Below are 21,822 nucleotides of genomic sequence, written 5' to 3' on the forward strand. Positions count from 1 at the left end.
GAAAGGTCAGATCATGACCAGCAGAAATGCCACGATTCTATGGCTCCATCCTGCTCAACCACCAGCTACAGGACACAAAATTCCATCTTGCCAATTAAGAGGAAGCCAGATGAAAACATCTTTGCGACATCAAATAAAAGGGCCAGAACCAACTGCGAAAACGGCAAGAGCCACACCTTTAACCACAGCTGGGCCGGTGACCACCGCTACAGAGAATCATTTTTGAAATAAAAATGAAGACATCTACATCAGAAAGCAAAATAAATAAATGAATAAATAAACAAAAGTCTTTTTCAGATTTTTTTGTTTAGATTTGTTTTCTGGAGATTTTAAGGAATTACTGAATTGTGTACACTGATGCTTTAAAGCCAAAGCAGTTCATAATGATGCAAAACATGCAAGAAGAGAATCACAGACTTACAACAGTTGAAGTTGCATAAAGAACGGTAGGTTCTCTTTTGCTACGATGAGATAGCTGACTTCATCTAACTAGCAAATGTTGTCCAGGCTACGTTGATGATACTGTTTGGTTTTAATGTGTATGATATTTTTGTCATGCTATTTTAAAGCCAGTCCTACAAGCGCATCCAAAAAGAACATGCAGCTTATCTCAGAATTGTCGGTGAAAATTATTCACCGCTTTCATGCGGACCACCGCTACACCGCTTTGAAATAAAAATGAAGACATCTACATCAGAAAGCAAAATAAATAAATGAAAAAATAAACAAAAGTCTCTTTCAGATTTTTTTGTTTAGATTTGTTTTCTGGAGATTTTAAGGAATTACTGAATTGTGTACACTGATGCTTTAAAGCCAAAGCAGTTCATAATGATTGGCCATTAGTGATGGGTCGTTCGCGAACGAAATGGCTTTTAGAGCCGACTCTTTGAAGTGAACGACGCGAGCCGGCTCCTTATTGGGAGCCGTGAGGTTTTTTTTTTCTTTCTCTCACACTCTCTCTCGCCCTTTTTTCCGCTAAACTCCGCACGCGCGGCCTGTACTTTGCGCTGGGCAGAGGGGGGGGGGGCCTTAGTTACACTCGCAGTAGCACAGGAACAGAGCCAGAGAGAAAGAGAGCGAGGGACAACAACGTCACATTAGAAAGGTATAGTAATCATCCGCTATTTTCAGTTGCAGATGATAAAGGATTCAGAAATCATGCAGGCCCATATGACAGAGAATGTGCATCTTCTTTTTGTTTTAATATTTTAATTTATATTTAATTGTGTTGTGGTTTGCAGTGTTTTGTGTTGTTTCACGTTAAATTTGTTTAAAAGGAAAAAGCTGAAAATTTAAATAGTTAAAAGTTTAAAATGTAAATAGTTGTTCTTTGTATTATATGATTTATTTATTACATTTTATGTGGAGTGAATAAATAAAGTATATTTATGGTGGCCCTTAGAGACAAAGGAGTACAAACTCCAAAACATGTACAAACTCCAAAACACGTAAAAACTCCAAAACGCGTAAAAACTCAGAAGCACGTACAAACTCCAAAACACGTAAAAACTCAGAAGCACGTACAAACTCAGAATCACGTACAAAAGACAACAGAAGTGCTCCAGGATGCTAGGGCGCAGTGTTGAGCTTTTGTTTCCTAGTGGCTACACAAGCCAGGAAGTATCAACAACCGGATTTGGTGTGTGGTAGTAACAGGTAAATGAATTTTTTTTTTAAATTATTTGAATAAATATGAGTGCTTGTCTATAAATACACAAACAATACGCACATGCTTTCAATTGTGTAATTTAAGTGATCTGGGTAGCTCTGTTTTGGAAGTTCAGTTAACACTAGAAATGTGTTTTGCAGTTTGTATATGCTTTAGAGTTTGTACGTGCTTTGTCTCTAGGGGCCATATATAAACATATATAAATAAAACCACTTTTTTTTACATTAGTAATTCCTTTTCTGCATAATTTTATATTATTGTTAATGATTAAATAATTAAAGCAACAAAACAACCTGAAGAGCCGGTTCGGAGCCGAAAGAGCCGGCTCTTTTTAGTGAACCGAAAGAGCCGGATCTCTAAAAAGAGCCGGAAATCCCATCACTATTGGCCATGCTTGTCTTAAACTCACAGGGAGATTACAAATATATGATCTAAAGCCAACATATTATTTTTACACACACTTTTAACATATTACACAAGTCAGATTTTTGCTGTTATTTGACATGTTTCCATTAAAATAGGTTCAAAAGAATTGCACAGATTCTGAAACCAATATGCTTGAATACATGTGACTACTTGCTTTAAAAGTCTAACATTTCAGCCTGTAAACTCTACCACATGATAAGGCAGTAAACAAGTGTACATATAATGAACTATATACTTTTGTTTACCTCATCATCCATCCATCCATCCATCTTCATCCGCTTTATCCGGGGCCGGGTCGCGGGGGCAGCAGCCTAAGCAAAGAGGCCCAGACCTCCCTCTCCCCAGCCACCTCCTCCAGCTCATCCGGGGGAACACCAAGGCGTTCCCAGGCCAGCCGAGAGATATAATCTCTCCAGCGTGTCCTGGGTCTGCCCCGGGGCCTCCTCCCGGTGGGACATGCCTGGAACACCTCACCCAGGAGGCGCCCAGGGGGCATCCTTACCAGATGCCCAAACCACCTCAACTGGCTCCTTTTCGATGTGGAGCAGCAGCGGCTCTACTCTGAGCCCCTCCCGGATGGCCGAACTTCTCACCCTATCTCTAAGGGAGATGCCAGCCACCCTTCGGAGGAAGCTCATTTCCGCCGCTTGTATCCGCGATCTCGTCCTTTCGGTCACTACCCACAGCTCGTGGCCATAGGTGAGGGTAGGGACGTAGATCGACCGGTAAATTGAGAGCTTCGCTTTTACACTCAGCTCCCTCTTCACCACGACGGACCGGTGCAGCGTCTGCATTACTGCAGCTGCAGCCCCAATCCGTCTGTCGATCTCCGGCTCCCTTCTCCCATCACTCGCGAACAGGACCCCGAGATACTTGAACTCCTCCACTTGGGGCAGGACCTCATCCCCGACCCGGAGTGGGCACTCCACCCTTTTCCGGCTGAGAACCATGGCCTCAGATTTGGAGGTGCTGATCCTCATTCCCGCTGCTTCACACTCGGCTGCGAACCGCTCCAGTGCGAGCTGGAGGCCCTCACCCGATGAAGCCAACAGAACCACATCATCCGCAAAGATCAGAGATGAGATCCTGAGGCCACCAAAGCGAAAGCCCTCCGCCACTTGGCTGCGCCTAGAAATCCTGTCCATAAAAATTATGAACAGAACCGGTGACAAAGGGCAGCCCTGGCGGAGCCCATCACCCACCGGGAACGAGTCCGACTTATTGCCGGCAATGCGAACCAAGCTCTTGCAACGGTTGTATAGGGATCGAATGGCCCGTAGCAATGGGCCAGACACCCCATACTCCCGCAACACCTCCCACAGGACACCCCGAGGGACACGGTCGAATGCCTTCTCCAAGTCCACAAAACACATGTAGACTGGTTGGGCAAACTCCCATGCACCCTCAAGTATCCTCGAGAGGATGAAGAGCTGGTCCAGTGTTCCGCGACCAGGACGAAAACCGCATTGTTCCTCCTGCATCAGAGGTTCGACTAGCGGACGAACTCTCCTTTCCAGCACCCTGGCATAGACTTTCCCGGGGAGGCTGAGGAGTGTGATCCCCCTATAGTTGGAACACACCCTCCGGTCCCCCTTCTTAAAGATGGGGACCACCACCCCGGTCTGCCAATCCACGGGTACTGCCCCTGATCTCCACGCAACATTGCAGAGGCGTGTCAGCCAGGACAGCCCTACAACGTCCAGAGCCTTCAGGAACTCGGGGCGGACCTCATCAACACCAGGGGCTCTGCCACCAAGGAGTTGTTTAACTGCCTCAGTGACCTCGCCCCCAGAAATTGGCGGGTCATTCCCCTCATCCCCAGACTCTGCTTCCTCCTTGGAAGACGCGTCAGTGGGATTAAGGAGGTCCTCGAAGTATTCCTTTCACCGCCTGACAATTTTCTCAGTCGACGTCAGCAGCGCTCCGCCAGCACTATACACAGTGCAGGTAGAGCACCGCTTTCCCCTCCTGAGACGCCTGACGGTTTGCCAGAACCTCTTCGAGGCAGTCCGAAAGTCTTTTTCCATGGCCTCTCCGAACTCCTCCCACACCCGAGTTTTTGCTTCAGCCACTGCCCGAGCCGCATTCCGCTTGGCCTGTCGATACCTGTCGGCTGCCTCCGGAGTCCCACAGGCTAACCAAGCCCGATAGGACTCCTTCTTCAGCCTGGTGGCTCCCTTCACCTCTGGTGTCCACCATTTGGTTCGGGGATTACCACCACGGCAGGCACCAACCACCTTGCGGCCGCAGCTCAATGCAGCAGCTTCGGCAATGGAGGCGCTGAACATGGTCCATTCGGACTCGATGTCCCCCGCCTCCCTCGGAATGCTGTTGTTTACCTCATCATAATACGTTTTATTTTTGAGTTCTTTTCACAAAAAGACATCTTGGTATTTAGGATAAGTGTCTATGAAGAGGCAGGTAGCAGCACCAGTACCTAACTAGTACCTTGTTAACAGGAAACAGGGGAGTTTGAGGATTAGACGGGTGACATGAAAGCAGATCCTGAGAAGCAATAAAGAAGGCTGCAGGTGAGCACGTAGATAGGGAATCGAGAGCAGGAAGCGGTGAATTAGGCAGAAGCTATGGACCCAAACTTAGTGCTGACATATGTTCATAACACTGGAATAAAGATCAGTAATTACAGGATAGCACGGACAATTTTCATGGATAAAATGCTAAATCCATACCTAAAGCTTACCTTATGTATGCCAATGCCAAAAGCTCCTCAACATTCACTAATGAGGGCATTGGAAATAATCAAGTTAGCGTTAATTAAGCTAACTAGCATCAATTAAGCTAACCTTACCATAGTAGTAGACGACTAGTGGCAACATATGTTTCACATTACTTTCAGAAATGCCAAATTTTAAGCACCTAAACAAACAAACAAAAAAATATTAAAGTTAAATTAAATTAAAATAATCCCACAGTGTATGTTTGAATTCGAAGTTTACAGAATAAGGTGTGTATTTGATTTACTGGTAAAAACGGCCTCAAGCTCCCAGAATGCATTGCTAAAATCATGTAAATTTTACAGCAGTCTATAAAAGGGTAGATATGATCATAGAATGAAACCGCCATGTGAACAAAAGTGCTTTTTGTGTGTGTTATTATTTGATTTCATTTCATCCCGTCTACAAACGTCTAAACAATTTCACGGGTGACTTACCACAAGTTACTGTCCTATTCACAGTTATCTACAAAGGGTTGTGAAACAGACTTACTATGTCCAGCAAGGATCAGCAGCATAATAAAATATATGACATACATCCCAGGCCCAGATATCCCTTTGTCTTTTTCCCTCTGAGAAAGCTCCCTGACTATACTGATGCCTTCTGCTGAATCATGTTACAGCAGCAGATTTCTGAGTGCAGAGGGAGGTTTGTACTGAGCCAGACAAGAGGATCTGAAAGGTACAGTCTCATATGAGCTGCACACCTGTGCTTAAAAAAATGCAAGTCCCACTCCCAAATTTTAAATAATACAAATATTTGACACCAGATCATACGCGTATAATCTCATGTAAAAATGTGTGGAGCAGACCATTTATCACAGGGCATGAATTTATTTACCGGTGAAAGCATGGGTGAATGTCTTACTTTTGCACAAACAGTTTCAAAGAAGGCCATCCATTTTCTTAGCTGCTTATCCGACTGTCATAGAGGAGGCTACCCTGATCTCAGGGCTGACACAGAAAGACAACCATCCGTAGCTACGCCTAAAGACCGTTCGTGTCTCCATATGCACGTTAGATCAAAAACTGCTTAATTATGGCTACTTTCATAACAAAGGCTGATTGCTACCACTTTTTTTTCCTTTGAGTTGATTCACACAAACTTGCCTTTCTTAGTGTAAAGATGTCGCCTTTCTGGACCATTTTTATAGGAGCAGCTACAAACTGGGTTACAAAACAGCTTGTTGTAAGCCTCTAGATTAATGGCATAGGAATCATAGAAAAAGATTTCATATTTACTGAAATTGTTAGTTGATCTCTGAAGTGAGTGTGACATGCTGTGGCTGTGATAGCAGAGCATAAAAACATGCCACGCTTTAAAAAAGAACTAATCTCATGTATTAATGTATATTAATACTTTTACCGGTGAAAGCATGGGTGAACGTCTTACTGAGTATTGGAAGAGCTGGCACCTTTTCTGCATCGGTTAACAGGGAAACATCTTTATTTTAGTAAGGAAAAAAACAACATGCTGAATATAATGGAACACAATGTGGTATAGTGGTATAAATTAGACCTTTTTGAAGAAAGAGGGACACAGCTGTACTTCAATGTGGTTGTGCAATAGTTTGGCCAGTATGTTTCCTTTATAAAAGAGGTCTCCATGTCACTATAAGTTGCTTGGTTTCCTTGAAACACAATGATGCAGTCTTGTCAGTAGCATGTTAAAAAAGCTAGATTTGATTGATGATTATTATTCATCTGATCTGATGATGTTGGAGCCACAACCTCAGTCATTTGTTTAAGTATAGGAGATGTAACCAGAGGAGCCACCTGCTGCTGGTGGTGGCTCCTCTGGTTGCAAAAAAGCATTCTGAGTGAATATTTACTCACAAGCTACATTAACAATGTCATAAAATATGATGCAACATTACAAAGCGAGGTGAAAAAAACCACCTGCTGTTACAGTGAGTCAGTCCCATCCCAGCTTCTGACAGCCTCAATTAAAGATTTACAGTATGATCATAAGCAGTGACCTACTCGCTACAGGGCTATTGCATGATATGGCATTTTTAATATTCAGTCCAGTGTCCATTATAGCCCTTTATGCCAGAGTGGCAGAATAAATGCACGAGTTCTTAATGTCAGAGTCATTTATTATATCTGGATTTTCTTAATCCGAGGGTTAGAAAGGTTTTGCAGTGTGGATGTGTTTGTTGTGTTTGCATCCAGCGTGATTTCACGTGAATATTTTAGGAATTCAGCTGTGGTCTTTGGCTCTGGTTGTGACAGTAAAACATCCACTACTGTGACTGTTAGTGAGACATTTGTCCGTCCTTCTGACACAGCTGCTACGTCATCTTCCAAGCACCTGGATGACTGATATTGATGCTAAAGAGTCTCTGGATTCAGGGAGTGATGATGATGATAGAAGGAAGTGGTTTTAAACTAAATTATGACGTGATATTTAGAATCCCCTTATATTACTCCCTAGATAGTTTTCTCTTGTCAATGGAAACAATGGCAGAAAGAAACAGCTTTGAATAACTATATATAGGATTATTAGTACTTTGACCTTCAGATCCATCTATTGAAGGAGAGGTCAGAGGTCAAATGTGACATATTTTAAATCTTTATATATAAGCTTTATATGATACTCTCTATATGCTAATACTCACCTCACTCATAAGACTTATAGTTTATCAGTTGTAAGCCTCTTTCTCATTTTTCAAGCAATAAATCATTGAGTTCACCTTGAAGACTCAAATTAACATTTAGTTATTATATAAGAACAGTCTGACCCGTCACTACACCACTAAAAAGAATTCAGACAAGAACAGGAAGCCCACAGGTCTTTGTCATGTCTGAATTATGTCTTCAACTCATTTGGAACTATAATTATGTACTGATTTTATTTGTGCTGGTTTAGCTCAGCATGTTGAACGGGTGACCTCATGTCATATGGCTGAGAGTGGCAAGCCCAGGTTTGAGTCCAGCCTGCGGCCCTTTGCAGAATGTCTTTCCTGTCGTGTCTTCATTGATCTAATAGAGCTTAAGAAAAAAAAAGTACTAGTTTTATTATTGCATTCAGGGTAGAGCCAACAACAGCAGCCCATCTAGTAACGATCACGGAGTCATTCATTCTAAGGTCGTGGCAGAATTACAAGACGGTAATATTGTGGATGGGTCATATGATAGACATAAAGATTAGTCTGATTATCTAAGCTTTAATAGCACTTGTAAATGCAATGGCAATAATGGCTATTCATTGCCATATGACTGAGCAACTACCCAACACTATAACTGACAACAGAAATTAGGGACAGGCAGTAGAAGGAAACTGTTAATCTGAAGGACGGAGGTCAAATAATGATGTGAAAACTAGGAAATGGTTGCATTGCAATTTTCATATTAATCCCACTGTGGTTCATAAACATACAAGAGGTTCTTTTATTTTAATCTCACAGCCTTTTTTCTTACTGGGGACACATGAAGATTTGCCTTTTAGGCTCTTTTACAGTTTTGTGTTTCTATTGTTTTCAAATACATGAACACAACAAAAATATTAGAAAATAATGAAAAGGTTTCAATGTAATAAAAATGAACCATTTAAAGTTCAACACAATTCTTACGTCTTATTATCATAAAACACCGCCTGAACGTCTTTACTGGGTAAAATGGTAAAGACTTTGGTGCTCCTGTGTTCGCCACTTAACAAGGAAACAACACAAAAACATTTTTCTTTCACATTTTTTGTTGCTCTGATCAAAAGGACAAAACAAAAGAATAAATTCAGAGGAGGCGAGGGAGAGGAAAGGCTTCACGATCGCTAGCGTGAGGAGTTGGAACTTGATCGCGACCGATGGCGGCGGCGGCCAGGCGATCGAGACCTGCGCCGCACTGGAGACCGTCGACGTGGAGACCGAGATCTAGAAAAAGAGAAAGAACATAAATAACAGAAGAGGTCAAAAGTAAATGATCAGAAACACAGAGTTAAAACAGAGTGTGTTAGAATTTAGAGTTTTCAGTTGTGGTAAAATCAGCATTAGAGTGTTTCCTCTCCACTGTGGGTGCCCATCATTTGCTCATTACCTTCTCCTCATACGAGGTGGAGTCCGGCGCCACATCGGGGGCGGAGGAGGCATCCTCCGGGGAGGGGAAAGCCTGCGAGGAGGGGGGCGCACCGTGGGAGTCAGCACAGCTGTGACAGTGATTTCCTGACCATCGATCTGACCTGAAAGACATCAGCGTGAGAGTTGATCCCCTTTAAGCTCATGACTCAGAACGTGGCTCTGAAACAATCTCTTCAGTCCTTCCTACCTCCGTCCATGTGCTTCAGAGCCTTCTCTGCCTCTTCGGAGGTCTCGTACTCCACATAGGCGTACCCCTTGGACAGGTGAGGGTGCATGCGGTTCATGGGCATTTCAATCATCTTGATCTTGCCATATGTGGAGAAAATCTCCTGGATGTGCTCCTTTAAAAGACACAGAGACCCTTTGAGATACCTGCTGTTTTTATTGTGAGTAACTTTCAGCTTCTAAACCAAAAATAATTTGTTCTTCCTGGTAGAACTGATTTTTGAGCCCTCTTTTGATTTTTGATCCATTTGTGGTTTCCCGGTTGTCAGTTGCTGATTACAGACTTCATTCATCATTCTGCTTGAACTTGAAATCTTTGCTCATTTAAAGTCTGAGGAGCCCGACGACTGCACAGATGAGGCTCAGCAGGGAAAACGTCACACAGAAGCAGCATTCCTTGTGGTGGTGGAGTAGGTATCCACATCAACAACAGATTGTGCATGGACACAAACAGCAAACTCTCAGTAATTTCTATCACTGTTCTTTACATCCACGGTTACACAGACACAAAGCTGACAGTAACCTGATACAAAACAACCAACAAATGGTTATGAATAAAGTTCTCCGCCACTTTTTCCAACGTGGATTTTGTAGCTAGAGGGTCCATCATACTTGACTACTTGTGTTTATTCAAACATAACAGCAGCATTCAAAGCATTCAACCCTCCGCCCCTACCATCAACTCATCAGACCACGTCTCTGTCTTGTAAATTCCAGCAGACCTCTGGTCATCAGAACTACGGAGCAGCACTGCAGGATTTGCACAGACTGATCAGTGTTTCGAGGGGCTGTCATCACAGCCCAGGACACAGACACTGAGGAGCATGCTAAGGCTCTATGTGGCTAGATCTAAAATTTCAATTCAATTTTATTCATATGCCACAAAATCACAACAACCGGCACCTGGATGTGGTTTATACTGTAAGGTAAAGACCCTACAGTAATACAGAGAAAATCATCAACAATCAAACCCTATAAGCAAGCACTTGGTGACAATAGGAAGAAAAAAAACATTTAACAGGAGGAAACCTCAGAACTCAGATCCAGGATCAAGGAGGGACAGCCATCTGTCATGACCAGTTGTGGCTGAGGTTGCATGAAAAAAAAAAGCATCAATAGCAGGGTGAGTGAGAACCTGATGACAGAAACTCTGCTTTTAATTCTGGAGATTAAGCAGCCCTCAGAATTACAAGAGCCAACCTCTATAAAAAAATCAGAGTGGAAAAAAAGGTCCTTAGTCACAAAAACCCAAATTATAGAACCAATTTCAGGACCATAGAGATACAACTAGACTGGAACAGGGTATCAAATTTATTACAGACTCCAGGATCACCTCACAGCCACAACACTGCATGATCTCAGAAAACTACTTTGTAAATTCAACATCTCATCAAAGTCTTAACAAGGAAAATAATAACAAGGACCACAAGGAGGTGAAACTGTGCTTCATATAATATTCATGGGGGTTCATGTGACCCCTGCACATCTCATATGTTTTCAAAAAAATCTCCTGCACTTCCTACAGAGGTTAAAAAAAGGCTCATCTTAACCCATCTGTCCTCACCACTTCCTACAGAGCCACCACACAGAGTGTACCAACACGCAGTACCAACACTCTGTGGCATGAGAGCAGCAGTGCCTCAAACAGAAAGCCACTGGGGAGCGTGGCGATGGCAGTTGAGATTAATGGGGTCTCACTGCCACCTGTTGGGAGCCTGGCCCAACAACGCCACCTGTCAAGAGCAAAAAGGATCACCAAGGACAGCAGTCACCCCTGCCACAGACTGGTCTCTCTTCTACCTTTGAGCAAAAGCTATCACAGACTGGCGTGCAGAACAGTACGGCTCTGTGACAGCTATGACCGGACCTCCGATTTTTGTTTGTTTTTCTGTGATCCTAATTTTGTTCAGCAGTGCATCTGTGATGTATTGACTGAATGACAGTGAAGAAATCTGAACCTGAATTTGGATGACGGCTGGGTTCATTCTGGGGGTCATTTCTGTGTAACTGGGCAGTCTAAGCATCATCAACACACACACACACACACAAACACACATTACATATGACATATTATAGAATGCCATTTAGGAAATTACTATATATATTAGAATGAAAGCCTGAATATATATTTTAATGATTATTATTTATCAAGCGGGAAACCAATGAATTAAATCATCAAGAACCCCCCACGCCACCCCTCCACCCCTTTTCTCTCCTCCAGAGGTCCACAGATGCAGCTCCACTGTTCTGCAATTAACAGTGTAGCGGACAACTACACACTCTGAATCATCTGCAGCATTAATCCTCTCCCAGTCTCCCAGAGTGTACTAAAAATTCTGGAACACACAGAATTATCCAGAAAAGACTGAACAAGTTTCTGTACTGAGACAGAAAACAAACAGGATTTGAGGGAATGAAAGGCTGCTAATACTTATTAGAGTAAGAAATACCTTCTTGCAGTTAACACCTTATCAGTTCTTTGCAGCCGCATTCAGTGTAATCAGTAACTCCATGCTTGTTTCGTGAGCGTACTGGTAAAATTATTAAGGTAATAATAGAAATGCAAAGCATTTCATTACAGCCTACATTTGTTTGTTTTTTAAGCAACTACAAAGATTTGCTTTACAATCAACTACAAATTATCAAATATCTTAAGTTTTCACAAAAATGAAATGTGGCCACTGTGCTTGTAGCTAACAGTGTTTACCAGAGATTTTAATGCTGCTGACTCAAACTCCAAAACAAAGGCTTAATCAGTCCCCTGTGAGCACTCTCCACCATCCCTACGATCCTCTTCTTCATTTGAATCAATAAAAAGTTTCAAAACAAACTGTAAAGAAACAGTTTTTTGAGCAAACACAAAACTTTTTAAGACCAGTGGAAATAAACTCTGCTCACAGTTTAAAGCTGTGACTAAGCAGTATGTTTATTACTTGTTATTCTGTTGGCTGCAGTCCCTCAGGATCTATCGTACGTATCAACAGAAATCATGTGTGAAAGAAAATCTGGCTTCATGGTTATCCATTTGCACACTGCTTGTATACATCACACAAAGATTCTCTGCTTTTAAGACTTAAATACAAAAGTATGGAAGATTGTTTCCACCACTGGGGGGATAAAGAAAAAAAAAACATCCATAACTACATTTTTAGTTTATTTGAAATTTCAAATTAGCTCTGCCAATCAGAAAGCTCCGTGAATGACATCATTCCCTAGTTACCCAGAAACAAATGGTGCAGGCACAGGTGCACTCAAAATCAGGGATATGTATAGTAAACATGGAAAAATTCCTGTTAATGCTAATAATAACAGCATGTTTCCACTAGTAACACAAGGATGTCATCATTTTAAAACCATTTTGAAAGCAGTTTGCTCATTCGTGACCTCCATTTATAGCATTGGTAGTTGATGCCTCCACCTTCTGTTTCCGGGTAACAGTGAAATATGTTCACAGGGGTTCCTGATTGGTGGAGCTAACGGCTTATCAACTTGAAATTTTAAGTTATGGATGACAAAAAAAAAAAGCAAAACAAAAAACATTCTGTGACATTGCAAAAGAGACAATGTGATAACAATAAAAACAAACAAACAAACAAAAACATCTTTTTAAGCACTTCTACTTAAGAATGTACCTTGATGACGTTTCTGGTCAGCCGACCCAGGAAGACCTTGGTCGGTTTTGGTGTGGGACTCCTGCGTCGTCGATCCCTGCCTTCCTTCTTTGGCGATTTAGACCTACAATCACATCTGACTTTAATTTAACATGTGAGCTATTAATGACAGCGTCTAATATGAAAACTCTTCAAGTACATTTAAGTTCTTTTTATGAAAACATCACCAGAACCAAGACTCACGGAGGATTACTCACTGAACAGGCAATGTACAACCTCTTGCTAATCTCTTACTACATTTAGTTTTTTGAGTGTTTCCTAGTAAACGCTTCCATACTTTGAGCGCGAGCGTCGTCTGTTGTTGTGGCGTTGGCGGCTGGGGCTGGGTGAGGATGATGAAGATGAGGAGGAAGAAGAGCGGGAGCTGGAGGAGCCAGAGTGGCTGGAGGCAGAGGAGCTTGAGCCGCTGGAGGAGCCAGAGCTGGAACCTGAGCTGCTGCTGCTGGAGCTGGAGCTCGACCTAAAGAGAACATTATGATAATTTTTTATTTATTTGGTTTTTTTTTTTAATGGATGATCTGCTAAGGGGAGCAATAGAAGGGTTTGGTCCCAAAGCATTAAATAAAATCAGCTAACTATCATTCAAACCAGAGGGGAACAGGTGGTTAGTGATCTGACCTGCTGCTCCTGCTAGAAGCGCTGCGTCGGGTGCGGTTCTTGTCTCGGCCCCGGCCTTTGTCAGCTCCCTCTTTAGTGGCTCCTGACTTGTCCTTGCTGCGCTGTTTGCTCTTGTCATCATCCTTCCTTTTTGTTGGAGAAGGTGCCCTGTTAAAGGAGAAAACAACCAAAAAGATCTAAGATTTAGGGTGCCAGACATCCCCAACACCTTTGCACTGTGCAAAAATAGATTATCATTTGCATACAGTAACATCAAACCATGCAAACTGACAGGCAGGAATGATTTCCTGTGTTATTAAGCGGTGCATTTGGGTAACTCAGTCTCTAAGTGAACGTGCTCCTGTCATAGAGTGGATGGGCTGTATTGTCCAGCATTGTCCTCATCTTGGACAACATCCACCTCTCTGACACCACCTTAAGGTGCTCCATCCCTACTACATTACAGGCCTTTACGGACTAGATTTTGAAGGAACATTTCTATTTTAGTCTGCACAACTTTTCTTATAATTTTGGTAAGATTATTTAAAATCTCAAGGATTCAAGGAGCTTTATTGTCATTCGTGTCATATGATAACATGAGGTTAACATCTGCACCTTTCCAAAAATTTACATCAGTGGGACCCAAGCAGACTTGGAAAGTATAAAAGTAAGGAAAACAAAAATGGAGTAAAAGAGGCTTGAAGCTGAGCTGGTCTATATGTGAGATGTAACTCAAGAAAAGAAGAAAAGGGAAACTCAAACTACAGCTTTTTATTATTTTTTGAAGGCAAACCTTATTTTACTTGAAATGATAAGATTATGTCATAGTGAAAATTAATAATAAACGTTTTCCAACAAATACTGTTTAATTGTACTTTTTTCTTTGTTTTATTGGACAGGCAGTTTTTGACTTTAAACAAACACTGGTAGAACTGTTAGGTGGCTTCAAAATATGCTGCACTGAAATATATTATATATATTATATTTTGGACCTGCAAATTTTCTTCATCTTTCTGTGTTTTTACACAAATACATTATCTTCATAGCCACCGTTGAAATTTACAGTATTTTGGCAGTACGGTTACAAGTGGCTGTAAATAATCTTACATTTTTACTGAATTATATTGTCCCTTTCTAGCTTTTTGAACCTAAATGTTAATTACCTATATTACTGGTACTTTTTTTATTTATTTTCCCCTTTATCATAGTTTTAATTATTAAATTAAAATTCCAAAACTTTTGGCTTACCTTTTATGATCACTGGAGAATGAGAATTTGATTTAGTCAGACTATGTTGAATACGTTCGTCATTTCTCCATTTTTAACTCCTTGCCTGCTATTGATCACATCCCAGTTGTTAAAGGTAACTAACACTCTGAGGTATATGAGGGAAAAGGATCTTTATTCTCATATTCTCAGTTAAATAATATTTCGCTGACGTAACTACAGGGATGCTTAAGTAACGTCTTTCCGTCGCTGTGCAAAGGCATCTGCATCGTCACTTTTTCCAACACTGAGGTAAGAATGACCGCTTGTTTATGGAAGCATAATTCTTTGCGCTTTTGACATGAGCTACAAATTAATTTAGTCGATTTGTCAAATAGATGCTACCAATAGTTCTGTGTTAGGGGGAGAAAATTAACTTCCTTTTGTTGTTATTATTCTGTAGGAGACTCGCGAACCATCGTTCAGTTGCTCTTTGAGCAGTTCTGCAACACATTTCTGTAATCGCCACATATGCATTTTTAAGAATGAGGACAAATGCTGAGTGGCCACAGTATATCTACTCATAGAAAATGCAAAACAAAATCAAGCTAGCTCAAAAGTTAGCTAGCTTACCGTTGGTTAAATATATAAATAATAATAATATGGCTGTATATCGTGTTTGCTTATTAACAATTTCATGTAAAGCTAAAAGCAGTAACTTTCGCGTTAACACTTTCATGTCGTAACTTGCGATTTATAAGCCAAATATAAAAGAGAAACGAATTAAAACGACAGCGTTCACTTACATTTTTTCCTCGCGACAGTAGTAAGCGCAGAAAAATGACGTAAGCAGTTTGAACCAATCAGCACTCTGTACGCGCCTCACACATGCAGAAACATCCGTTAACTTTGTGAAATTAATTCTCTAAATTTAGACTAGCAGGATTTATTTTTCGGAATAATACTTGTTTCCCATAGCTGGTTTCACTTCTTTTTATTACTCTTTGAAATACTTTCTGTAATTTGAGTTAACGTTTAAACGTTAACTCTAAATTTGACCGGGGAAGGATCACTGCAGCAGAACTCTTGCGGGAAGGACGTTGCCTGAAAGGTTAGACTCAGGGAAAAAGCACACATTTATATAACCCCGGCTCTAACTGACGAATCACGCTGCCTTTCATCTGAACCGCATTAGAGATCAGCCGTAGTCTCATATGAGTGAAAAACGTCTCTCTAAGCTACATAAAAGGTTTGGACTGATTGAACAACTAACGGAAGGGGACAAGTTTGCTCTTCCACTTAAAGAGCCTGCTTTGAGATGAAGTCTGCAGATAATGTACCAGAAGAAACCAGGAAACCTTCAGGCAATGGATTTACTCTTGGACTGACTGTGCTCTGTGCTGCCATTGGAGGAACCTTTCAGTACGGCTACAACATCTCCATCATCAACGCTCCTACCAGCTACATCCAAAAGTTTATTAATGACACCTACATGGAACGCTGGGGTACAGGCTTGGATATCCCTAAGGTGACCCTGGTGTGGACCCTGATAGTATCAGCCTTTTCTCTTGGTGGCCTCCTTGGGGCCCTGCTGGCAGGCCCTATGTCAGTTCGCTTTGGGAGGAAAAAGTCTCTGCTTTTGAACAATTCCTTCATGTTTGCTGCTGCTGTGTTGGTGCTAACATGCCGGGTGGCAAAATCATTTGAGATGATCATCATTGCTCGCGTTCTGGTGGGGATGAACTCAGGTGTCAGCATGAATGTCCAGCCCATGTATTTTGGAGAGAGTGCCCCCAAACACCTCAGAGGTGCTGTGGCGTTTTCCTCTGCTGTCTTTACTGCATTCGGGATCTTTTTGGGTCAGGTTGTGGGACTTACTGAGCTTTTGGGTAGTGAGCCTCTTTGGCCCTACTTACTGGCTAGTAATGCTTTGCCAGCACTGTTCCAGCTCCTTACCCTTCCCTGGTTCCCCGAAAGCCCCAGGTACCTACTCATCGACAAGGGAGACAGGGAAGCATGTCTCCAGGCTCTTGGAAGACTCCGTGGCGGGGAGGCTCCCGTTTTGGAGATGGAAGAGTTGCTTCAGGAGCAGCAAATGTCTGCAGCCATAAATTCTGGAGCTACATCTTCTGCTAAGACGCCCTGGGCCCTGTTTAAGGATCGTAATTTACGATCACAACTCAAAACAGTCATGGCCGCCAGCAGCGCCATGATGCTCTGTGGAAACGACTCCATCTACTTCTATGCTTCCTACATCTTTCAGGAAGCAGGGATCCCACCAGAGAAAATTCAGTACGTCACCATTGGGACGGGGGCATCTGAGCTAACAGCTTCCATTCTGAGTAACCTCCTGATTGAACGCGTGGGTCGCCGGTACCTTCTCATCGGGGGTTACAGTCTCATGTCTTGTTGGTCTATAGTTTTTACTGTAGCTCTTTCACTCCAGAGCCGCAAAGTGACAGGGATGGCTTACCTCAGCATGGTGTGCGTTTTCGCTTACATCCTCAGCTTTGGCCTGGGCCCAGCCGGAGTGACGGGGATCTTACCAGCTGAGATCTTTGATCAGACAGCTCGTCCAGCGGCCTACATGATCGCCGGCTCTCTAATGTGGATTAGCCTGCTCCTAATGGGAATGCTGTTACCTTTCATCGTCAACGGCCTGGGAAACCTCTGCTTTCTCCCTTTCCTCTGTGTTTGTTTGGTATCTGCTGTGTTTCTGGGGCTCACCTTGCCAGAGACAAAGGGCAAGACGCTGGCTCAGATTACAGCAGCGTTTGATAAGAAGAACCAAGGGAAAATGAATGAAGTACCAGACTTAATGACAGAGCATGATCCCCTGAATGATCGTTACCAGTTGGGTAAAATCTGCTCATTTACTTCCTCAACGCATGATCCTGACCTTGACCATAAAGCTGCTGAATGAAATTTGACCTGTGGGATTATAACAAGCCGTGCCTTTTGAGCTTATCTTCAGGTTTTAATTGACTTCTGTGCAGATTAAATCCTGTGTGTTATTTATGAGATGTGATCCCCTTAATATTGACTGTTCAAATCTGTTCTTAATTTACAATTTGGTCTAGGCCTTTAATCCTACCCAACACACATTTTGTGTTTATTTATTGCAAACCTATATAAAGCTTCTAAAATGTCTTTTAGATCGTCATTGAGAGTGATTGTGCTGAACCCTTTTGTAGGGTCCCTATGCCAAAGAAGTCGTCCTCTCTCATATTTATGCAGAAATCTCAAGCTCCTGCCAAAAACTGGCATGTGTTTGCAGTAGTTTGGGCAATCATTTGAACAGCATGTGCTCTAGGGATTAACTTCTCTAGTTCAACACTTGTGAGCTGCTAGATAACAGTTTGTGTTTACTGTGCAATCTGATGCTGTTATTTATTTATTTATTTTTTTATCTATCCAGCTCAGTGAACCATGCATGTTTGTTTTCCTATTTGATGACCTTTCTGGGAACGCAGACTGTGTGTAATTCTGTTTTTTTTTTTTTTTCTCTCTCTTTCTCTCATTTATGTTTATGTTTATGCAGCAACTGGACTGCATCTAGAATTTAACTATATTAGTTAGTCCCCTCCAGACTTCTGTGTGCACCAGGGCTTCAACTACATGAGTGTAGCTCTGCAGAATGGCCAGTAGATGTAGCCATTGTGTCTGCCACAGTTTGTGCAGTGACAAACAAGGCAGCGCGTCATGAAAATGAATCACACAGTCAAGGTTAACACTTTTAAATTCACCAGCTTTTAAACTCAACGCAGCCCTTCTGAGCCTTCTGCGAACCATCTGTCGCAGCGTCTGTATGTTCTTTAATCACCCTGCGATGCTTGATCGTGTGCTGGAATGAATCCTAAATGCAGACGTCAGGTCTGTTCTTGCACTGTTGTAACGTGTAGCATGTGCTGCACACTTACTGAATGACACTGTCACACTTTTCTTTGCCTAAAAATATTATTACTATTTATATTTAAATCAAAATACAACTGTGTGTACAACAAAATAAAGGAAAAAAAGTGGTGACCCGCATTCTCGTCATGTTTGTGATTTGGTTAGTGAGATTTATTCTGCTTGCTGTTTAAATTGTGTTTAATCACCTAGCTGTGGCTCCCTTCACTCCTGCGCACTTTAATTCAAGTACTTCTGCCCACTCTTATTAAAGTGGATGGCATAACACTGTTTATTTATGGAAACAAGAGCTGTGTGAGAACATCTCACTCTCCAGTGGGGTAAGGTGTGCATTTTCATTTGTCTTTATTACACCATCCAGCTGACAGAAAAAGTCAACATCGATTTAAGTGCATCCAGTGTCAAGTAGCATTTGTGAGTGCAAGGAAGAATGTTTTTATAACCCCGACAGCTAATGGGTATTTCTTCTCTCCGTGGCGTTCAGTTCAGCCTACAGAATCAGCCTTTTCCAGTGAAGCAAACTACACAGCTAAAAGTGACTTTGTGTTAAAGAGGTAGAGAGTTCAGATATAAAAGCAAAACATAAGAGTTTTTCTGCCAGCAAACCCAGCCAGCACTGAGAGATTAGTCCTTAAAGAAGGACTGGACAAGTACAGAAGCGCTCTCCAGCGCACTCATCAGAAGCAGTTCATCTGTAAACGCGCTGCTGTGCTTTGGGAGATGGCTAATGATTTCAGGCCTCAGGCTAGAAGAACCTCAGCGGCTTCACATACTATAGAGCAAATTGCTAAGGCACTCGTAATACTTACCAGGAGACAGAATGACTGACATTTACTGCGTCTGCCATTTTTCCAGTTATGATTTGGCTGAGTTTCTGGTGAAGGGACGATCCAAAAGATGTTACATTTTGTTGCAGTTAGGTGCAAAGATGAGTAGCATTATGTTAAAGATAAAGGCAGGAAATGGTTTGCTTACATTTACATGCTGGAAATGAGTTTTTGTTTTTAAAATAATAGATTTAAACAGAATGGCTGGATCGGTTTGAGCTGATAGGAAGGCGACAGTAACTCAAACCACTCGTTTCAAATAAGGTATGTAAGCATCTCTGAATGCACAGCATGTCAAGCTTTTAAGCAGATGCGCTACAGCAGCAGAAGACCACATCGGGGGCTGTAGCCCATCTGTGAGCTAACAGAATGAAAAGTGAGGCTACATTCACACTGGCTCACCAAGAGAGGCCCTGTGTGAGGTCCTGGCCAGGTTTCTCTTGGAAATGAGAGTTAAATCACAATGAAATAAATAAAGGTTAATAAACAAATAAATAAAAACTTGACAAAAGAGGATTGGGAATGTGTCTGTTGGAAGTGTGCACTGATGAGTCCTGATTTGTGCTCTAACATAGGTACAGGTAGGGTCAGAATTTGGCATAAACAACATGAAAGCATAGACCCATCCTGTCTTGCATCAGCAGTTCAGGCTGGCTGTGTTGGTGTAATGAAGAATTTAGTCAGTCCTGAAAGCAAAAGTCGCTAACCCCGTACTACAGTGGCAGCTGACTGTATAAAATAAGATGTTGTTATTGTCACTATATACAGTGATAGATTGAAATTTCAGTACATACACCAGTCCTAAACAACACAACATAAAGAAAACAGACCAAGGCAGGGTGAGATAAGATGCTGTGAGTGCAAGTCCAAGGTCAAGTGCTGCACCGACTGACACAATATTGCACACATAATGGTGTTAAGCTGTAAAGAACGCTGAGTGTTTATCAAGGGTCTGGATCTGTTTCTGTACGTTAATAATTGACCTATACCGCTTCCTTGGGGGCAAAAGGTCGAAAAGATGATGACTGGGGTGAGAAATAGACATTATGATGTTCTCTGGAGAGGAAGCAGATGTCAGCAATGTCCCCGAGTGAAGGAAGAGGGCAGCCGATGATCCTTTGCGCTGACTTTATGACCCTCTGTAGGGCATTTTTAATCAGCTGCTGAACAGCCTGAATACTACACTGAGAGACAGTGAAAAAATGCACTCTGTCACACAGTGGTGGAAAATAATCGCCAACTTCACACACGGGTTGTTCTTTTTTTAGGAGTCACAGATGTTCATGTGACTTTTGTATAGTAGCAGTGGTTTATCAGATACGTGGCAACCCAGAAATTTAAAGCTGTGGACTATTTCTACACAGTCTCCATTATTGAAAATGGGAGAGTGGTCAGGTCCTGCAGTCCAGGATTGCTTCTTTTGTTTTCTTTGTCTTTAATCAGTGGGCCAGTTTTGGGACCTTGTCGTGGTATGTACTGCCTAAGATGAGGCCAAACATTGTGTCATCTGCCATCTTTATTATGGAACTGGAAGTGTGGGAGGACCAGTGTTGGGAAGGTTACTTTTAAAATGTATTCCATTACAGATTACAGAATACATGCCCCAAAATGTATTCTGTAACGTATTCCGTTACGTTACTCAATGAGAGTAACGTATTCTGAATACTTTGGATTACTTAATATATTATCATGCTGCTTACAACTACGTGAATGTACTATTGCTGTGATTTATTACTGTTACTGAAGGTCCGCGGCTCCGAACCGTAGTAAAGGGACCTCTGGCTAATACGGTGGGTTCTGTGTCGGGCTCGTAGCCGAAAACTAGCTTTACTTTGTTGTCTGGGTCAACTTTGCTTGCGTGAGACAGAGAGAGGCGTTGAAAGGCTGCTCCAAAGTAACTTATTGTTTTTGGAGGAAAACACGAACACGGTGTACAGTCGAGTCTTAATAGCTTACTTACAACTGGGCTCGTCAGGCACTCTTCTTGGCTGCAGTGGTTATTATTATATTTACATGCTTCCAGCTCCCGTTTTTGCTCGATGACAGCTCGTACTTTTCCTTTTTCTCCCTCCCTCGCTCACAGACACATAATGTGTATGGCAGTCCATTCTCACTGCAGCACGGACTACACTGCCTATGATGCTACATTCTTTAGAGCTATACTGGTAGCATTCTGCCTATTAGCTTAGCACAACAACAACAAAAAGGCCTCTCTCACCCAGGAAACACGCAGAGAGAGAGCGTCACCCTGTAACCATGGCAACCGTAACGCTGCCGCCTGGAACAACAGAACGTAGCTGTCAAACAAAACCCAAACAGTCCTGACCCGCCACAATATGAAACAGGAAAGTACCGCCGTGTAATCCATTTATTTCAACAAAGTAACTGTATTCTAAATACCACCTTTTTAAACGGTAACTGTAACGGAATACAGTTACTCATATTTTGTATTTTAAATACGTAACGGCGGTACATGTAT

At 42.1% G+C, this 21,822-nt stretch overlaps 1 protein-coding gene and 1 pseudogene across 1 annotated transcript; one reads left to right on the forward strand and one right to left on the reverse strand.

Moving 5' to 3' along the window:
• Positions 1-8,198: 8,198 nt before the first annotated feature.
• LOC146513149 (RNA-binding protein with serine-rich domain 1-like) lies at positions 8,199-15,518 on the reverse strand. Its single transcript, XM_085170684.1, has 7 exons — positions 15,411-15,518; positions 13,420-13,566; positions 13,079-13,261; positions 12,763-12,865; positions 9,093-9,246; positions 8,865-9,006; positions 8,199-8,701 (listed from the first exon to the last, which is right to left on the reverse strand). Coding segments are annotated over exons 1-7 (831 nt in total). The 5' UTR covers positions 15,413-15,518; the 3' UTR covers positions 8,199-8,601.
• On the forward strand, positions 15,457-19,583 carry LOC146513150 (solute carrier family 2, facilitated glucose transporter member 11 pseudogene; annotated as a pseudogene).
• The last annotated feature ends 2,239 nt before the right edge of the window (positions 19,584-21,822 follow it).

Source organism: Neolamprologus multifasciatus, chromosome 8 (assembly GCF_963576455.1).
Source record: "Neolamprologus multifasciatus chromosome 8, fNeoMul1.2, whole genome shotgun sequence".
Taxonomy (NCBI): Eukaryota; Metazoa; Chordata; class Actinopteri; order Cichliformes; family Cichlidae; genus Neolamprologus; species Neolamprologus multifasciatus.